Source organism: Hesperophylax consimilis, chromosome 22, assembly GCF_061612785.1.
Source record: "Hesperophylax consimilis isolate HC1 chromosome 22, BYU_Hcon_1.0, whole genome shotgun sequence".
In the NCBI taxonomy this organism is placed as follows: domain Eukaryota; kingdom Metazoa; phylum Arthropoda; class Insecta; order Trichoptera; family Limnephilidae; genus Hesperophylax; species Hesperophylax consimilis.
Genome location: NC_142857.1, coordinates 8,062,922 through 8,079,330, shown reverse-complemented (window position 1 = coordinate 8,079,330; position 16,409 = coordinate 8,062,922). Strand labels below are relative to the sequence as shown.

Below are 16,409 nucleotides of genomic sequence, written 5' to 3'. Positions count from 1 at the left end.
GAATCTGTTCATTTAGCCATAGCCATCAACAAGATTACAATCACTTCAGATATAGTATATGTAAATCAATTCGCTGACAACCTTTCCCGTTATGATTCAACCTTTTAATCTCTTCTGATGATTCATTTTAACAACAAAAGGTTACTACTAATGAACTTTTTTGTTTCATAATGTTTTCTATGTTATTGTCTTTTATACGACGTATCTGATAGATTGATGCTTAAGGCCAACACTGAATAACTCTGTTGTAACTTATCGTTGTAACGAGGCATGTAAAGAGAGGTTTATCAAAATGCTTTTTAATTCAGTATCGGTGGAGAATGCCATTTGTAAATTATAACACGTAAACTTGTCAGTGAAAAAGATTTCTTTTTAAATGTAAGTACAATACAGGTGTGACGAATTCGATTATTGAGATAATTGAGCTTGTACCGAGACATAAAAACATAGATTACCATTGAGTTCAGTACCAGAATAGCTAGACGGACGTGTCTAGCAACCAGGCACACATGGTCCCGGTAGTGGGACAGACCGGAGACCGGCCCGTGATGGTTGTTGTGGTAGTGTCTAATAGTTGGAGCGAGAACGGGAGCGAGAGCGGCTGTACACGCGACGCACGGGCGAGTAACGAGGAGAGCTGCGGCGGGAAGAGTATGACTGGGAACGAGACCTGGAAAACAAACATTAATTAACACCAATTTATAACTAAGTGGTCCAAAGCAAAAAGACATTGTAAATAAATAAATGTGTGAAAAATGAAAACATCCAACATTAAGGTAATTTCATAAAAATTCTCCCGTCCAAAGAGTCCTAAATTCTCCAGTCTAATCTCCTAATAAATGTAACATCAATAGTAATGGAGGATTAAATACAGAGGCGGCTATAAGGGTCCAGAAGGGGAAGGTCAATCGAAAAAAAAATTATATGAAATGTTGGTACATATTCCTAATGCGTAGTGAATATTATAAAAACGCCAATGTATGTAATTAATTTTTCGGTACTCACCTATTCTGAAGCTGGTAGTACAATATTGTTTAATATAAGATTATTATCTAATTATTTACACACATAACTAATTAATGTTTTTGTTCTTTTGAAAGATCTTTTCCTTTTAAAAGTTTTTAAATCACTAACTCCGACCTCAGTCCATTGTTCATTAGCAGATTTAAAAGTAAAAAATGAAAGAAAAGTACCTATACATTCATTTTATTCCACCCGCAAATCCACTGACAAAAATTATAACTTAAGAGGAAGCTACAAGCCAAAAATGTGTATATTCTTGGTAAACCTTGTATCGTAAGTAATAGGCATTAAAATCACTTGACAAACGTAGTCTAGAAACGTTCAATTTCAAGCACAAAACTGATTTTTATTTATTTTGTAAACAATTTTATAAGAAAGCTCAAAAAATTAATCAAGTGAAACTGTCACAAATAATCTTAGCTATAATACTGTATTTTTTAAAAGTTGTTTCCTTTACGCGTTCATACATTTTTATTGAAAAAAAAATTTTTTTTAGTAGTTTACATTTATATTTTTTATTGAATAATTTATATTTTAATTGTATTCTACAGAAGCGAAACGATAGGAAAACCTTCAGTTTATCTAAAACATATTTTTTGGTATTCATAATGTACACCAATTCGTTATAAAGATTAATCAAAATAGTGATTTGGCAGCTTCATCTTAACTCGTTTTAAAATATTGATTCAACCTTTTTATTTTTCTCTCTCGTAACATAAACTTATTGTCACTTTATTTGAATATGTTTGTGATGCTTCAATGAATTGTTTACAATTTCTTTCAATACGATATCCACAGAATTTGCCATATTAAATTATTCCATGCAAATTACGTCACCAAATCAAATTACGTTAATGACACGGTTGTGTCGATACCGGTAGCAAAGTAAAAAAAATAAGTAAAAAATGTATATTGGAATATAAAAATCAACAAAAAAAAAAAAAGTTTCATTTGGACGCTAGATGGCACGATTATTAAAAATAAATTAATAATTGGGTAGTTTGTAAAATCCACTTTTTATATTAATAATACTATTGCAGCATATTTTTTTTGAGGTCATTGACCAAATGACCCTCATAGAAAAACTGCCACTGGTTAAATAGCTAATGTATAATCGTGTTATGTCCACTGTTTTTAATATACTGTCTTGCATGCAAAGTCATATCTATTTTCAAGCTTAAACTTTATAATAAAAGTTTCTATCTGAAGTGGACCTGCCATGCAAGTATTTTTTTTTTATAGTGAATACCTCACAAGAGTCCCAACTGCTCCCGTCTGGAGCCAGTGAGACTATGGCATCCCCAATTGGGGGATGTTGTGAGGCTGAAGGTAAGTGGGGAAGGGAAAGAGGAAGGGTGGGGAAGTACCTGGCTATTCAGATCTAGTCACTAAACACGGCTAAAGCCATTTGGAGCAACGTTTCAATTCTGAATGGTGGTCTTACACCAGGGCGATACTGGTAGTATATTCCACTCTGGAACGTGCCGCAAATATACTATATGAAGACCCCAAGGCAAGAAGTTGTTAACTTACATTGAATGCATTCTGAGATATTTAGACTTTTGCGTTTTGCCTTATAATTTTTTATTTGAATGTCATATACAATGTACTGATCCTTCATGGTGTAGTAAACAAACCAAATTTACATTACATCTAGTAATATTAAGTAGTTTTGCAGTCTAAAAGTTAAAATAAACATGTTTTCTACAAAAAAATGTAGTTAACATGTTCATGCCATCTTCAGGGATAGGTGAGGAAGATACAGAATTGAAAGGCAAGAACATGTTAAATTCTTGTTGTTTTATTTAATCAAACAAATTAAACTTTTTTTTTGATATAAAGTAACTAAATAATAATTATTATTGAAAAGAAAAGGTAGCAGAGCATGTGTCAATTTTTTTTTTTTTGAGACTTTTAAAAAATCCACGAAAAACCTCATCCAGGTATGGTAACAATTTTTGCATATCATTCCATTTGGCCGCATCGATTTCTTTGTTATCTCTAACTTTTGATGACAGCATTGGCGGGGAAGATAATGTTTCACACCTTTTTTTAAAGATCCACTTCTTTCCAAGGCTCTTCTTCGGAGAGTGATTCGCGATATTTATAAATCCCGAATTCCTCCACTCTTATCCAGCGAATTCCTTTTTGAAAGTTAACCTTTTTCCGATAGTGTTTTTTGTATTGTGTATAAAGTTCAATTGCTGCCCTAATTCCTTAATATTAACAAACTTATCAGCCATCATTGTCACGATGGGTATATTTTTGTGTTAGCCGACATCATTAAATTTACATATTGGTCCACTGATTGAATGGACTGGCATCTATTAATTTTTTTTTCTACCAATGCAAAATCTCTATCAGAGTCCATATATGAGTGACCAACCTCAGGAAATTTATGGTCAAATATTTTGAATTTTTTTGCTAGAATTAAATATTGCCAGAACATAATGTATATTTTAGTTTTGACCGGCACAAGAGTCACTCCTCGCAATAAGGTGAAACTTGTTGCTCTGAAGTTGCATGGTGTTGACAAAGGCCATTAAACAACTGGCAATTTCCTCGCTCCCTCTGCCCCCTTCGTTTTCACTCCAAACATGGAAATATGCCCTATTTAACTCCTTTGTCACACAATGTACTCCCAAATTATAGAGCCACAGTTTTCTTAAATAGAAAGCCACGTTTGTGGATATCTTTGGGAGAGGTAGCGTCTTTTCCAAATCACAATTTTTTATCTTTTTATCTTTTTTATCATTCTTATCATGTTTTTGAATTTCAAATGCAGCTTTGTACATATTTACATGAATTTGGTCAGATTTTTTGCTATCGCAAGTCCCACAAGTGTCTGTCTTAGGTACACCAAACGATAAGTTGAAATCCTCTGTAAAGATCCTAGTGTAACGATTCAACGAAACAGGGGCATACTCTTTTTCTCCACAAAACATATTATAGAGCTCATACAGTTTTGGGATTGACAAATCGGATGCAAGGTACAATTTACTCAATACTTTAAATCAAACTGGTGAGTTTGATTTAAAGTATTGAGTATCACATTTTGTTGTACGTATTCCAAAATTATATCTCCTGTACCAGTGGTAGTAGCGATATACTCTAGATTACTCTGATTATCTTCTGAAAATACAAAGTACAATAAAATAATCATTTTTAGTTCAATGTTCAAAAGAATTTAGTGTCACAATAAAGTATTTTTAAGTTTACATCATGTTGAGATATTCCTAATAATATCCCAAACTCAACACCAGTCAAAGAGTCTTGAACACTTTCTGAAACGAAATATTGTAAAGCATTAATGAAGGAATTCAAAACATAAGAAAACATAAAAGAATATTCAGAGTCACAGAGTAAAACATTTTTTTTGCATTTACCATCCATTAAAATTACATTATTTTGAGGTATGCCTAAATGCTTCTCAGGTTGTACTAAATTAGTGGAATCTTGAACACTTCCTGAAACAAATTAATAAGCATTACAATAAAAAATTGTTGACTTTTAGACAGAAAAACATCAAAACAAAAATGATTCACCCATTTTCAAACTACTTTAAGGATAAATTAAGATGAACGATAATGTTTTATACAGCTTACCTGATTCCCTGATCAATTTTTGACACATCTTCACCATTTTTTCACCTCTGGAACTCATTTTTGATGATTTTTAAATACAAAACATAAACTGCAAAACTTTTTAAAACCACCAAGGTAAACGTTAAAGTGAGTGAATAACATGTTAACCATAAAAATCTAAACCAATGTAGATGGTAAGAAGTTGTTAATTACAGAATTACGGCAAGAACTTGCTAACTTAGTAGTTAACAAGTTCTTGCCCTGATTTTATCAACTTAATGTCACAGAAACACGTAGTTAACATGTTCATCACATTGATTTAAGCATGTTCCTGCCTTTTTTAAGCTCTGGCATGGTGTTCATTGGAAAGAGCGTATGCGAATTAGTTTAGAGAGCATTCTAACTCATTTTTTACGAAAATGTAAGTTAACAACTTCTTGCCTTGGGGTCTTCATATATTATTTTAATTAATTAATTGTGAAATAACACAAATTAATCAAATAAAATTTATTTGCGCACGCCGGGTTCGAACCCGCGACCTTCGGAATGGCAGTCCAATGCGTTACCACTGGACTATACCGGCCGTCTGTTTGTAAAGTATGTAAAGTATGTTTTCTGTATGTATGTTTGTAAATATTATTATTATGCACAGCTATAATATACATAATTTAAGATCTTCTTGGCCAATAAGTCTCATGTGGTGACCGGGTATTTCATCAAAATGACAATTCAACACGCCTACAAAAAATGATATAAAGTCATGAAAAGTGATGAAACAATCATCACTTTTAATGACTCTATCACTTTGTGATCAAGGTGTGTTGAATTTTCATCTTGATGAAATATCATGGAACCGTCCCAGGTAGTAACATTGTGCTTTTCCCCTTGTTTATCCAAAGTTTCAGGTAGTCTTGCAGTGCTCATCATCAGGTAAATGCCCTACATCAAGTATAAGATAAGTCTCTCATCAATGGGGTACTTGATAAACAAATAAATATCATTGAAAAGTTTGTTTCAAGGATTTCACAGAATTTTGTTATCTATTCTGGGTATCATAATTTTAATGCTGAATTAAAATTACCTATGATGATGTTTATCAAGTTTTTTTATACTTCAAAGAAATAATAGTATCCTGCAATTTGTAATACATACTATAGTCAAAACTTTACCTGAACTTCTCCTTTTCTTTGCTTCCTCCATATCTATCTCCGCTTCCACCACGGTAGTCTTCCTTCACTCGAATGTACGAGACCTCCCCCTAAAAAAATTACAATAATAAACATTATAAAATCATCCTGTGCCTCGGTCAAAATAACAACAAGCATAAATTTTTTTTTTTAAAGTTGCTTATTTTATAGTTTGCTAACTAACTAACTAACCATCACGCCGTTTCCCCGCAGGGGTAGGCAGAGAGGACGGACCGCCAAACAACTCGGTCTTGGCACACACTTCTTGCCTCATTCACATTCATACATCGTCTCTTACATACTCTTCTATTATTCTGACTCTTGACATGGCCCGACTCAAGTATCTGATTCACTTGGTCGTACCATATCTTCCTCGGGCGTCCCCGACTTCTGCTACCATTCACATTTGCATTGTATATTCTCCTTACACTCCTTTCTTCGCTCATTCGCTCTACATGCCCAAACCATCTAAGCGTCCCTTTCTTGATCTTACTCATTACACTTACATCAGCCTTGCACTCTTAGCGGATATCCTCATTCTTCACACGATCATACATGGTTTTACCACACATACGCCTCAGGGATCTCATTTCAACAGCATTCAATCTACTTTCATCCTTTCTTTGCCAGTTCCATGCCTCACTTCCATACATCAGGGTAGGTACCAGCACTCCATTGTGGACTGCTAACTTCGCTTCTTTGGACAATTTTTTGTTAGCGCCAACTATAGTTTGCACTTGCAAATAACAGACAATAAGGCTTATATTTAGGACAAAACTTCAAGGCCTCAGCAGATTTTTTGTTTGTTTTAATATGAATACTGAATACAAGTACCAATAGCTCCCAACCGTCTGAAGCCATTGCGACTACGGCATACCTGATAATGGTACAATTGGGGTATGTCGTGAGGCTGAAGGTAGTGGAAAGGGAAAGGAGATGAGAAGAGGAAGGTGATGAAGTACCTGGCTATTCAGATCTAGAAACAAAACACGTCTAAAGCCATTTCAAGCAATGTTCAGATTCTGAATGTAATACTGAGAGTATCTTCCACTCACGTAATTACCATTTTAAAATTGGTTGATAAGGTGTAACACTTTTCTAATGCACGCCTGCTTTCAGTTTTAGTCACACAACACAGCTAAAGCCATTTCAAGCAACATTCAGATTCTGAATGGTGGCGTTTCACCAAGGTAATACTGAGACTATATTCGACATACATAATTAACATTTTAAGATTGATTGATAAGGTCTAACACTTTTCTAATACACCCCTGCTTTTAGTATTGATTTTCCTTCATGTAACAGAATTTGTCATGCTATCAAAAATTTTAATTAGAAAATTGTGTAAAAAGCCGTAAAGTATTTTATTTCCATGACAAAATACAAATAAAAAGTTAATCACGGCAAATATTTATACGGCAACTCTGATTGTAGATATCAGAGTTCTATTTTCAACAAACATTATACTACATTCTTGATAAAACATGAATATGTTAATTTAATATCATTATTATAGTTAACCAATTAAAATGCTGCAATGAAAACCATTTTTATCATTTTAAAAATACAATAGCAAAATTTATAATACAAAAAGATTGCGATTGTGCAAATAAAATGGCAGTGTTTGCCGCAAGCTCTAACATATACTGATCCATACAAGTGAACTATAATACCTCCAAGGACAATAAAGCAGAATATAATGTAATGCATTTTACATAGCTGGATGTTGGTAACTTGTTGGTATGAAGTTCAACTACTTTGGAATGTTTTCGAGATTTACAGATTCCGAGCGTATATTGATCGATTTACGATCTTTTTCAATCTCAAATACTTTCTCTTTCCTGCATCGCTTCTTCTCTTACTAATTAATGGCGAGAGATCCTATTGGTTAGTTTTTATTCCGCCGCTCTGGCTGTACACATGTGATACCTGGGAGGGATGACGCAACTGTGACGACCTATAATAGGTTATGTTTCAGTTCTAGAGAGCAAGTTGCTTCCCGGTGTCTGCTTCAGAGTTCAGCAAACCCTTGTGGCGAACAAGTTACCTAACTTTAGCCACCTCTGGCAGTTCTGCCCCAAGCGCCGCTCGGTAAACTGTCGGATTCGGAGTTCAGCTAATCCAGAGAGAAAATACTCATTGAAACCCTTTTGGTAAAACAAAGGAATAATGGATCATATTCCTTTGTTTTGGGAGGAACAATTCAGGTGTAACCAACTTCCTCAGTGAACCCATAAAGTTTATTACACTGTCTTAGTATTGTTGAACTGCCATAAATATATGTCATACTTGCAAATTGATTATACCCTAAATAAAGACTAATGATGGGTTGTTTCATAGAATTTGAACAATTCATCAAATTTCAACATTCATTTGCAAGTTCTACGAATGTCCTATTCAAGTTCTGTTATTATATCATTATAGGCCAGTTACTAGACAGAAGTGAAATAATAACAGAACTTTCACAGAAATTGACTTTGAAATTTGAAGAATTGTTCTCTGAAACAACCCGCCCTAATTGTGTTCACTGTCCAAATTGTGCATTTATTTAATAATCCTGTTACAGTACTGAATTTTTTCAGGAATATTTTAGGAATAATACTAAATCATTAAAAAATTAAATATAATTTCATTGCTCTTATTGTACTTAAGAAATATAATGTAAGTGTGCAACACTAGAATGGGTTGTTTTTTAATGTATCAGCCGGTAAATACCAGAACATCCTTTAAGCAAAGGAGTTTTTCTTTTAAAACTCCTTTACTTGATAACGTGCTTAGTGACAACATTAAAAACAAATACAGTAGAACCCCGTTAATTCGAACCCCGATAATTCGAAAAAACGCATAATTCGAAATTTTCGCAAAAAAAATTTCCGCTGAAAAATTTTTTCATACAAAATTTTTTTTAATTCGAAATTCGTTAATTCGTAATTCGAAATTTATTTTTGTCCGCGCACGAAAATTTGTTCGTGTAATTCGAAAAAATTTGATTTTTGCGAAAATAAATCATAATATTTCGTAAATCTGAATCTAAAAGTCAGCCGTGGCGGTGAAACGCCGAAAAATGTATTTTTACGTGGTTATACATCGTTCTAATTAGTATTATTATTTTGTAAATCTCAATCGATTTACACTGGAATGTTGTATTTTTTCAAATTTATTTCGAATATCCGAGTTTAAAGGGCCGAGAAAATACATTTTACGCGGATATATGTCGTAGTTTTACGAGTTTACGCCAAATATCTGAATTTAAAGAGTCGGCCGCGACGAAACTCGGCCGCGTAATTTCGATTTACGCGTAAATATATCGTATTTCATCACCGCGACGGAAATCGGACACGAAATTTCAATTTATGCGGAAATATATCGTATTTTTACTAACTTTACTTCGAATATCTGAGTTGAAAAAATACGGCGCGATGGAAATCGGCCGAAAAATTTCGATCCATGCCGAAATATGACATATTAAATATAAAGGGTAGGCCGCGACCGAAATCGGCAGCGAAATCTCGATTTACGCGTAAATATATAGCATTTTTATGAATTTATTTCGAATATCTGAATTTGAAGAGCCGGCCGCGACGGAATACGGCAGCGAATCCTCGTTTTACGCGGAAATATATCGTATTTTCACGAATTCAAATTCAAATATTTGAAATATACGGCCGGCCGCGACAGAAAATTACCGCGAAATCTCAATTTACGCGGAAATATATCGTATTATTACGAATATCTCAATTTAAAGGGTAGGCCGCGACCGAAATCGGCAGCGAAATCTCGATTTACGCGTAAATATATAGCATTTTTATGAATTTATTTCGAATATCTGAATTTGAAGAGCCGGCCGCGACGGAATACGGCCGCGAATCCTCGTTTTACGCGGAAATATATCGTATTTTTACGAATTCAAATTCAGATATTTGAAATAAAGGGCCGGCCGCGACCGAAAATTACCGCGAAATCTCGATTTACGCGGAAATATATCGTATTTTTACGAATATCTCAATTTAAAGGGTAGGCCGCGACCGAAATCCGCAGCAAAATCTCGATTTACTCGTAAATATATAGCATTTTTACGAATTTATTGCGAATATCTGAATTTAAAGGGCCTACCGCTACGGTAATCGACCGCGAAAATAAAGAAATAATTGGTAATAATACGAATTTACAACTAAAATACCACCCGGATTTGAAGAGGCGGCCGAAAAAATCGATTTTCGGCGTATTTAAAAATTTTTTTTTTTTCATAAAATTTCGAATTACGTGGGAATTCGTTAATTCGAAATTTGATTTTTGATGTCCGCTGGATTTCGAATTAACGAGGTTCTACTGTATGTACCATTCAAAAAATTAGATAAAATTACCTTTTAGATTTTGTGTTTGAAATATGCCTTAATAAATTGGAATATTTAATTTCAAACGTGAAAAGAGATGGAAAAAACCACAGATAAATATATGTTGTTTTCCACGAGTAAATACTCCAAACGTGGAAAAAAATTACAAAACATAATAAATGTGTTTATCTCTCCTAACAAAGGTGATTTCTAGCCATTATGATGATGCCTACCTTTGTCATAAATCATTACGACAATACAATATTCATTATTAAATCCATTATAAAAATTGACGTAAAAGTACAGGTTGTCCAAATGATTTATGGATGTCAATGATTTTACTAGATTATTATTGATGAGTCGATTTTGAAATATTCCGCAACATTGAAATAATGTTAATTGCACATAATATTTTAAGATATTTTGCACAGCACAACTATTTTCATATTCGGTAGATATAATAATTATTTGGTTGGAAAGAATACTTTGTCATTTGGATTGATGCAATGGACGGAAACCGCCGAAGTAACGCAGGAGAGGGACGCCAGAAGAAGCTGCATCGAGGAGAGACCAATAGGATAAGAGGAAGAAGATGGGAATGGGTGAGGTATAGGTTAGAGCAGTGATGACTCAAGTTCTTTTTTTTACAAAAATCTCACTACCCGAAGAATATTTCTCAAACAAAAATGTTCACATACCATGCCGTCTAAATACAATAGTCTGAAACCACCACTGGGTTAGAGAGGTATATTGACGTACCTCGTGGGACCGGAAGCGAGAGTCATCGAGCTTCTTGACGGCGTACTTCATGTCCTCGAGGCGGAGGAATTCCACCACGCCTGTGCCGTCCTTAAAGGCGTCAGCAAAGCACACGTCTCCCGCCTCGCGCATGTGGTCCTTCAGGTCCTGCCAGGACCCAGAGCTCGGGAGACCTGGGAGAAGAAAAGATTGAATAAACAATTAAAATATGAAATATGTAGGAACACCTCCAAACAAAAATAACGTCAATCAAATTAAATAAATACGACAAACGGTCGAATGCAAGAGGTTTCAAATTCGATCAAGGTCATTATATCGCATCTATCGTTAATTTATAAGTAGCGTCTGAAGTTAATAAAAAATTAAAACCATAAAATATTGATAACAAATTTTAAAAATCTCCATATTTAACCTATATTGGTATATAATGCTTTTATATTTCTATATAATACCTTTCTTTATACAATAAAATAAGCCCTGCCTTTCAGTTCAATAAACTTGTTAATTCTTTTAACCTTATTTGTTATTCATCTCTTACATTTCAGGTTTCCTAAAAGCCCACTCATTCTGCCTACACGGGACTACAGCATCGTAAATGTTTATTTTTGCAGTGTGGGCAGAAAAGGTGTGGGATAGGGTCAATTTGTGACCTTAGAACAATATACTACGTATGCTCAGATTAGTATGTTTTCATCAATATCAAATTAGTACATATGTATTCATGTACATACAATACATGACAATGAGCCTTCTCCTGTTTTGGACATATTTATACTAATCGTAAAATGAAAATTTTTCAATGGGCCTGTTGCTTGACAGGCTGACATGTTAGTTTGCTAGACAAACTAAAATGCAAAAAAGGTATTTGTCATAAAATGAAAGAAAGCACTATGAATTCAGTGTGTTTTAGCCACATTTTAACATAGCAGTTGTTAAGTTTATATTGTGTAAATAAAATACAATACAAGAAGTTTTTGATAAAATGAAGTGAACAATCGTAATAATAATAACTTACCGCTAACCAGCACCCTGAATTCGGATCGTCTGGCCGGAGGCCCTCTTCCTCCTCCACGGCCCCCGCCCATTGGCCTCTCAGAGCCTCTGCCACCACCACGGCCGCCCGGGCCCCCGCCGCGGGGAAACTCCACGCGCAGACGGTAGCCGTCGTAGTCATAGCCATCGCGAGCACGCACTGCATCATCTGCGTCACTGAGGAGAAAAAATTCATAAGAAACTGATGGATAACACATAAGATTCCGAAAGATAAATTCGTAAGACACTGATGCCCAAACGACACGAGGCCAGTATTTTAAAGCCAGGATAGCTAACTATTGATAGTAATCTAGCAAGCTAGCAACTTTAACTACATGTAAACAGAACTAGCTATGTTTTTAACCAAGTAAGCTAGACATAGACTAGCATCTCAAGCCAAGATAGTTTAATAAGATGGACTTCTATTATTTGAGCTAGTAGAGCCCCCCACCACCGAATTTACTATCCTGACTTTGTGCTTAGCTTTCGTGTGGCTGGCGAAGCTAGTTCACGATCTGCTAGTGAAGTGTCCTTTTCCCTAAAAATGTGTTAGTCACGGCAATGATAATTGTGTAAACCGCTCTACCTTGTGCCAGGCCAGGAGAGTAAGCCAGGATCTTGCCAGGATAGGACGCCGGCATAATAGCTTGATATCCTGGCTTAGTTTTCAAAGTACAACACGTTAAAGCAATATTCGCTGACTAATCTGTTGAAGGCCGGAGCACGAAACAGAAAAATATTAATATTAAAACCTCAAGTTTTATTAGCCCAAACGATGCTGATTTTGTTTTTCATACATTTTTCAAAGCATTAAAGTCAAAGTAGCATAGCAAATTATTCTAATAAGGATCATATTAGAATGCTAGCATTCTCTCCAGAAACCCATCAGCTTTCCACTGGTAAAGTCATTTTTAATACCTACTAAAAGTAGACGGAACCACTCAACTCACAAATTTTTCGAAATTATAAATTGAATTGCAATATTTTACATCATTTTTTTAAAAAACAAATAACCACTCTTTCATATAAATTCAAGATTTTTTTTATGTGACATCTCACAGGAGAGCCCCTGACTGTATAGTGTAAAGCCAGGGGAGCTATGTCACCACCTGGTTGGGTAGTGTTGTGAGGCGGGTTAAGATAGGGGCTGTAGCGAGGGATTTATTAATGCGGGTCTTGAAGAGGCCTGGATTATATGAAAAGGGAAAAACATGGATGACGGTAACTCATTCCACAAATATTCCTCTCAAAAACGAGTCGAAGAAGCGGCCCATTCTCATGAAGCCAACATCAACTGTGAACGGGTGTTCCGCTTGTGTACATCGAGTTCCACGCACACACAATATTAAATTAGTTTTACGAATTTGTAAATATTCGTTTTTATTGTCTCCTGTTAAGTTTTCATTTTGTGGCTTGAAGGGTTTTACCAAAACACAGTCTATGTTCTGGTAAGCAGAAATCGATCAGAAAAAGATATATATATATAATCCAGCAACCGAGTGCATTCTGAGGATTTTTGACTTCGGCTTTCAACAGGTTAACACTAAAAGGGTGCTTTTGAAAAAGCTAAAGAATAAATTTCTCCTGACGATATTTACAGACGACCAAAGTTTTCCAGTTTCTTGGATACAATGTTCTCTATAACATAAATATAAAAATCATGTAGGAAGTTAACAATAAATAAAATAGAAATATACGGAAGATTTATATTTGTACACCAGTGCAAAAACAATAATAAAATTGAAATACACGGAAGATTCAAATTTGTACACCAGTGCAAAAACATCATTGAATTTCAACACTACTGTACGCTACATATAATATATTATGAAAATAAGAGTTTTAACTCTTATTAAAAAAAAATTGTTCGGTTGTCCCTCTCTAAACAAATATCCTCTCTTCTATCAAGCCTTATCTTCATTAATTTTCTACAATCCATTCAACATCTCATCTCTTCTAAGTCTAAATTCAACTCCAATCTTCCATATAATTTTGAAATTTGCCAATTAAAACAAGATTAATATATAAATTCACCATCATTCAGAAACATTTGAAGGCAGTGGCGGTTGGCACCGTTAAAAAGTGAGGAGGCACAAACAATTTTTTTAAAGCTGTACTCCGTAGGTACTAATGAGTACTATCATACCATCACAAACGATCAAAAAACCAAACTAAACTTGGTCACTAGAGCAAATCGGAATAAGAAATCTAATACTTCGGAAGTGTTAGTTTTTTGAGGCGCGCCTCAAACTAAAAAGAGTGCAACCATGTCGGCTTCTGTTCATTTCGATTCCATGTGACTTCCCCGCTCCCCTCCGTCAACACGAAATCAGGCGGGCCCTAACTATGCCTTGCTAGCGTATTATAATTGCACTGCGTTGTGTAATAGCTCGGTGTGGCAAGCGGAATAGATGTGTGGCCGGCCGCGTTACACTGGTGTAATGAGTTACATGATATAAAAACAACCAGTCATAGTTGAATACGAAAATATTAACTGTTGATATTTTAATGGAATTAACTTTTAAGTTTATACATTATACAATTTATAAATTGGTAACCTTTAAATTATAGTTATACTATGTTTTGGATGTATGGCTACGTGTATCTTTTTCCCATTTTTTCCTTTATTTTCCTCATTGCACTAACCGCCATTGCTTGAAGAGTAGGATTTGGTAGGAGGGAAACACCCAGTTGAATCCAATAATACTTAAAAATCATTCCAATCCAATAATACTTAATAATCTTTAAAAACTGGGGCAGCGTTACAAAAATACAAAACTTATACTTTAAAAATGTAATATAATAGCTAGATCAACACTTCAAAAAATGATCATCAAAATCGAAAAAAAAAAAATATTTTCCGTTTGTATGCTTATTTAAAAGTCAGAAAACCGGTTACAATGTCGCTACAACTATTTCTGCTACTCTTTGTGTAGTTTTTCAGCACCTAGGTAATATAAATTATTCAAACACAAGGCGTTCAGAGGACTTTGAAATCAAATATTCAAGACTCCTACACCGTGCAATTAATGTTTTTTTTAATCAAAACAACACTTACGTGATGTCGATGCCGGTTCCTAAAAACAGGACAAATATATTTCCGTATGGAAGGGAAGGAAATTTTAAACTTACCGAGCATCCTCGAATTCCACAAAGGCAAAAGGGGGGCCTCTTCTGTTTTTTAGATCGACAAACGTAACTTTTCCAAATTTGTAAAATAAATCTTGGATGTCTTTCGTCCTTATATCAGGAGGAAGATTTCCTACGTATATTCTGCATTCGTTTCTGCCACCAGCCCCAGACATTTTAAAATTGATAGATAAACAAGCTACAAGCAACTAAAATACGATATTTCCGAACATAAATCCGAGAATCTGAGAACAAACGAAACTCGCTATTTTATCAAGATCAAGATTACAATTCAAAATGGCGATGCGTTTGCTCCTAGAGGAAGTAGTTATTAATCTTGGATACAGTTAAAAAGAAGACAACTAAGCAAAATGTTTAATATTTTGCATATAATTAGTTGAGGAAGAAAAATATAGAGTTCCCTTTTTATATTTTTCTGTACTATTTTAAAAAATCAAATATTGGATCCTAGTCTGATAAAAAGTTGCCAGCGTTGACACAATTACTTGCCATACATTTATAAATTCCTTCTTACGAGAAACCAATGTACCTACCTTACGATCAAAGCATGACGAAAGAAACTATATTATATAGAAATATTATTTCCGAAAGTAATAAATATTTTTTGATAAACACAACTTTTCTCAGCAAGGGTACATACAGAAGAACGAATGTCCTTTTCACGTGTTTAACAATTATTGCCGATTGTCATTTCGGCAATCGCCTAACGCTTATCTTATTAGAAGCTGGCTTTGGATTTGTGCATTAAGTGCTAGGAAGGCCCAAAACGCATCTAGCGTGCTTATTTTTGCAGGAAATCGAAATTCATAAAAAATCTGTAAAAATATTAATAGGGATGACTGTACTAAACTTAATAGATCGTGGTATCTATTATTGGACGGTTTGGAACGGTTATTCCAAAATTATGCGCCAAAAACTGTAGTAAGGGAATTGGAGGCAATCGATATCACCTTTATCCCTATGTTCAAAAGTATCGTGCGCACAACGTACAACTTCCTCAAATTTGAAATATATGCTCCGAATAACTATTTAGTGTCTTATTCGAAATGAATATACATAACTAACCACCAGTCAGTGTATTATTTATGCAAATGATAGCAGAAAGCAAGGACAGCCAAACTGTTATACTTAGTTTTTTTTGTTATATTCATATTCGCACGTCGTTCTAATGTCGTCTCATCAATGTATAATTATATTAATTTATATGAATAGATGATAAACTAAATTCAAGAATAAGATTTCTTCGTTGGCGTAGAAATAATAAAAAAATATGTAACACTAATTAGTTGTCATTTTCAATTTATGTTAATAACACAACCTCGCAAATTTATTGTTTGACT

General features: G+C 34.4%; 1 protein-coding gene across 1 annotated transcript; it reads right to left on the bottom strand.

Annotated features, from left to right (window-relative positions):
• Positions 1-532: 532 nt before the first annotated feature.
• SF2 (splicing factor 2) lies at positions 533-15,350 on the bottom strand. Its single transcript, XM_089645340.1, has 5 exons — positions 15,052-15,350; positions 11,903-12,096; positions 10,888-11,060; positions 5,777-5,865; positions 533-670 (listed from the first exon to the last, which is right to left on the bottom strand). Exons 1-5 carry the CDS (start codon positions 15,222-15,224, stop codon positions 568-570), a joined length of 732 nt encoding a protein of 243 aa, XP_089501466.1. The 5' UTR covers positions 15,225-15,350; the 3' UTR covers positions 533-567.
• Between the last annotated feature and the right edge of the window lie 1,059 nt (positions 15,351-16,409).

What these genes read in the sequence shown, in the direction of transcription:
- SF2 (XM_089645340.1), bottom strand. Translation starts at nt 15,224, where the DNA reads ATGTCTGGGGCTGGTGGCAGAAACGAATGCAGAATATACGTAGGAAAT. An exon ending in CTCGCTTCCGGTCCCACGAG is followed by an intron (nt 5,866 to 10,887) that starts GTACGTCAATAT and finishes TAATTTTTTTAG; the next exon opens with GGGGAGGTCTCGTACATTCG. An exon ending in AAAGAAAAGGAGAAGTTCAG is followed by an intron (nt 671 to 5,776) that starts GTAAAGTTTTGA and finishes TTTGTTTTCCAG; the next exon opens with GTCTCGTTCCCAGTCATACT.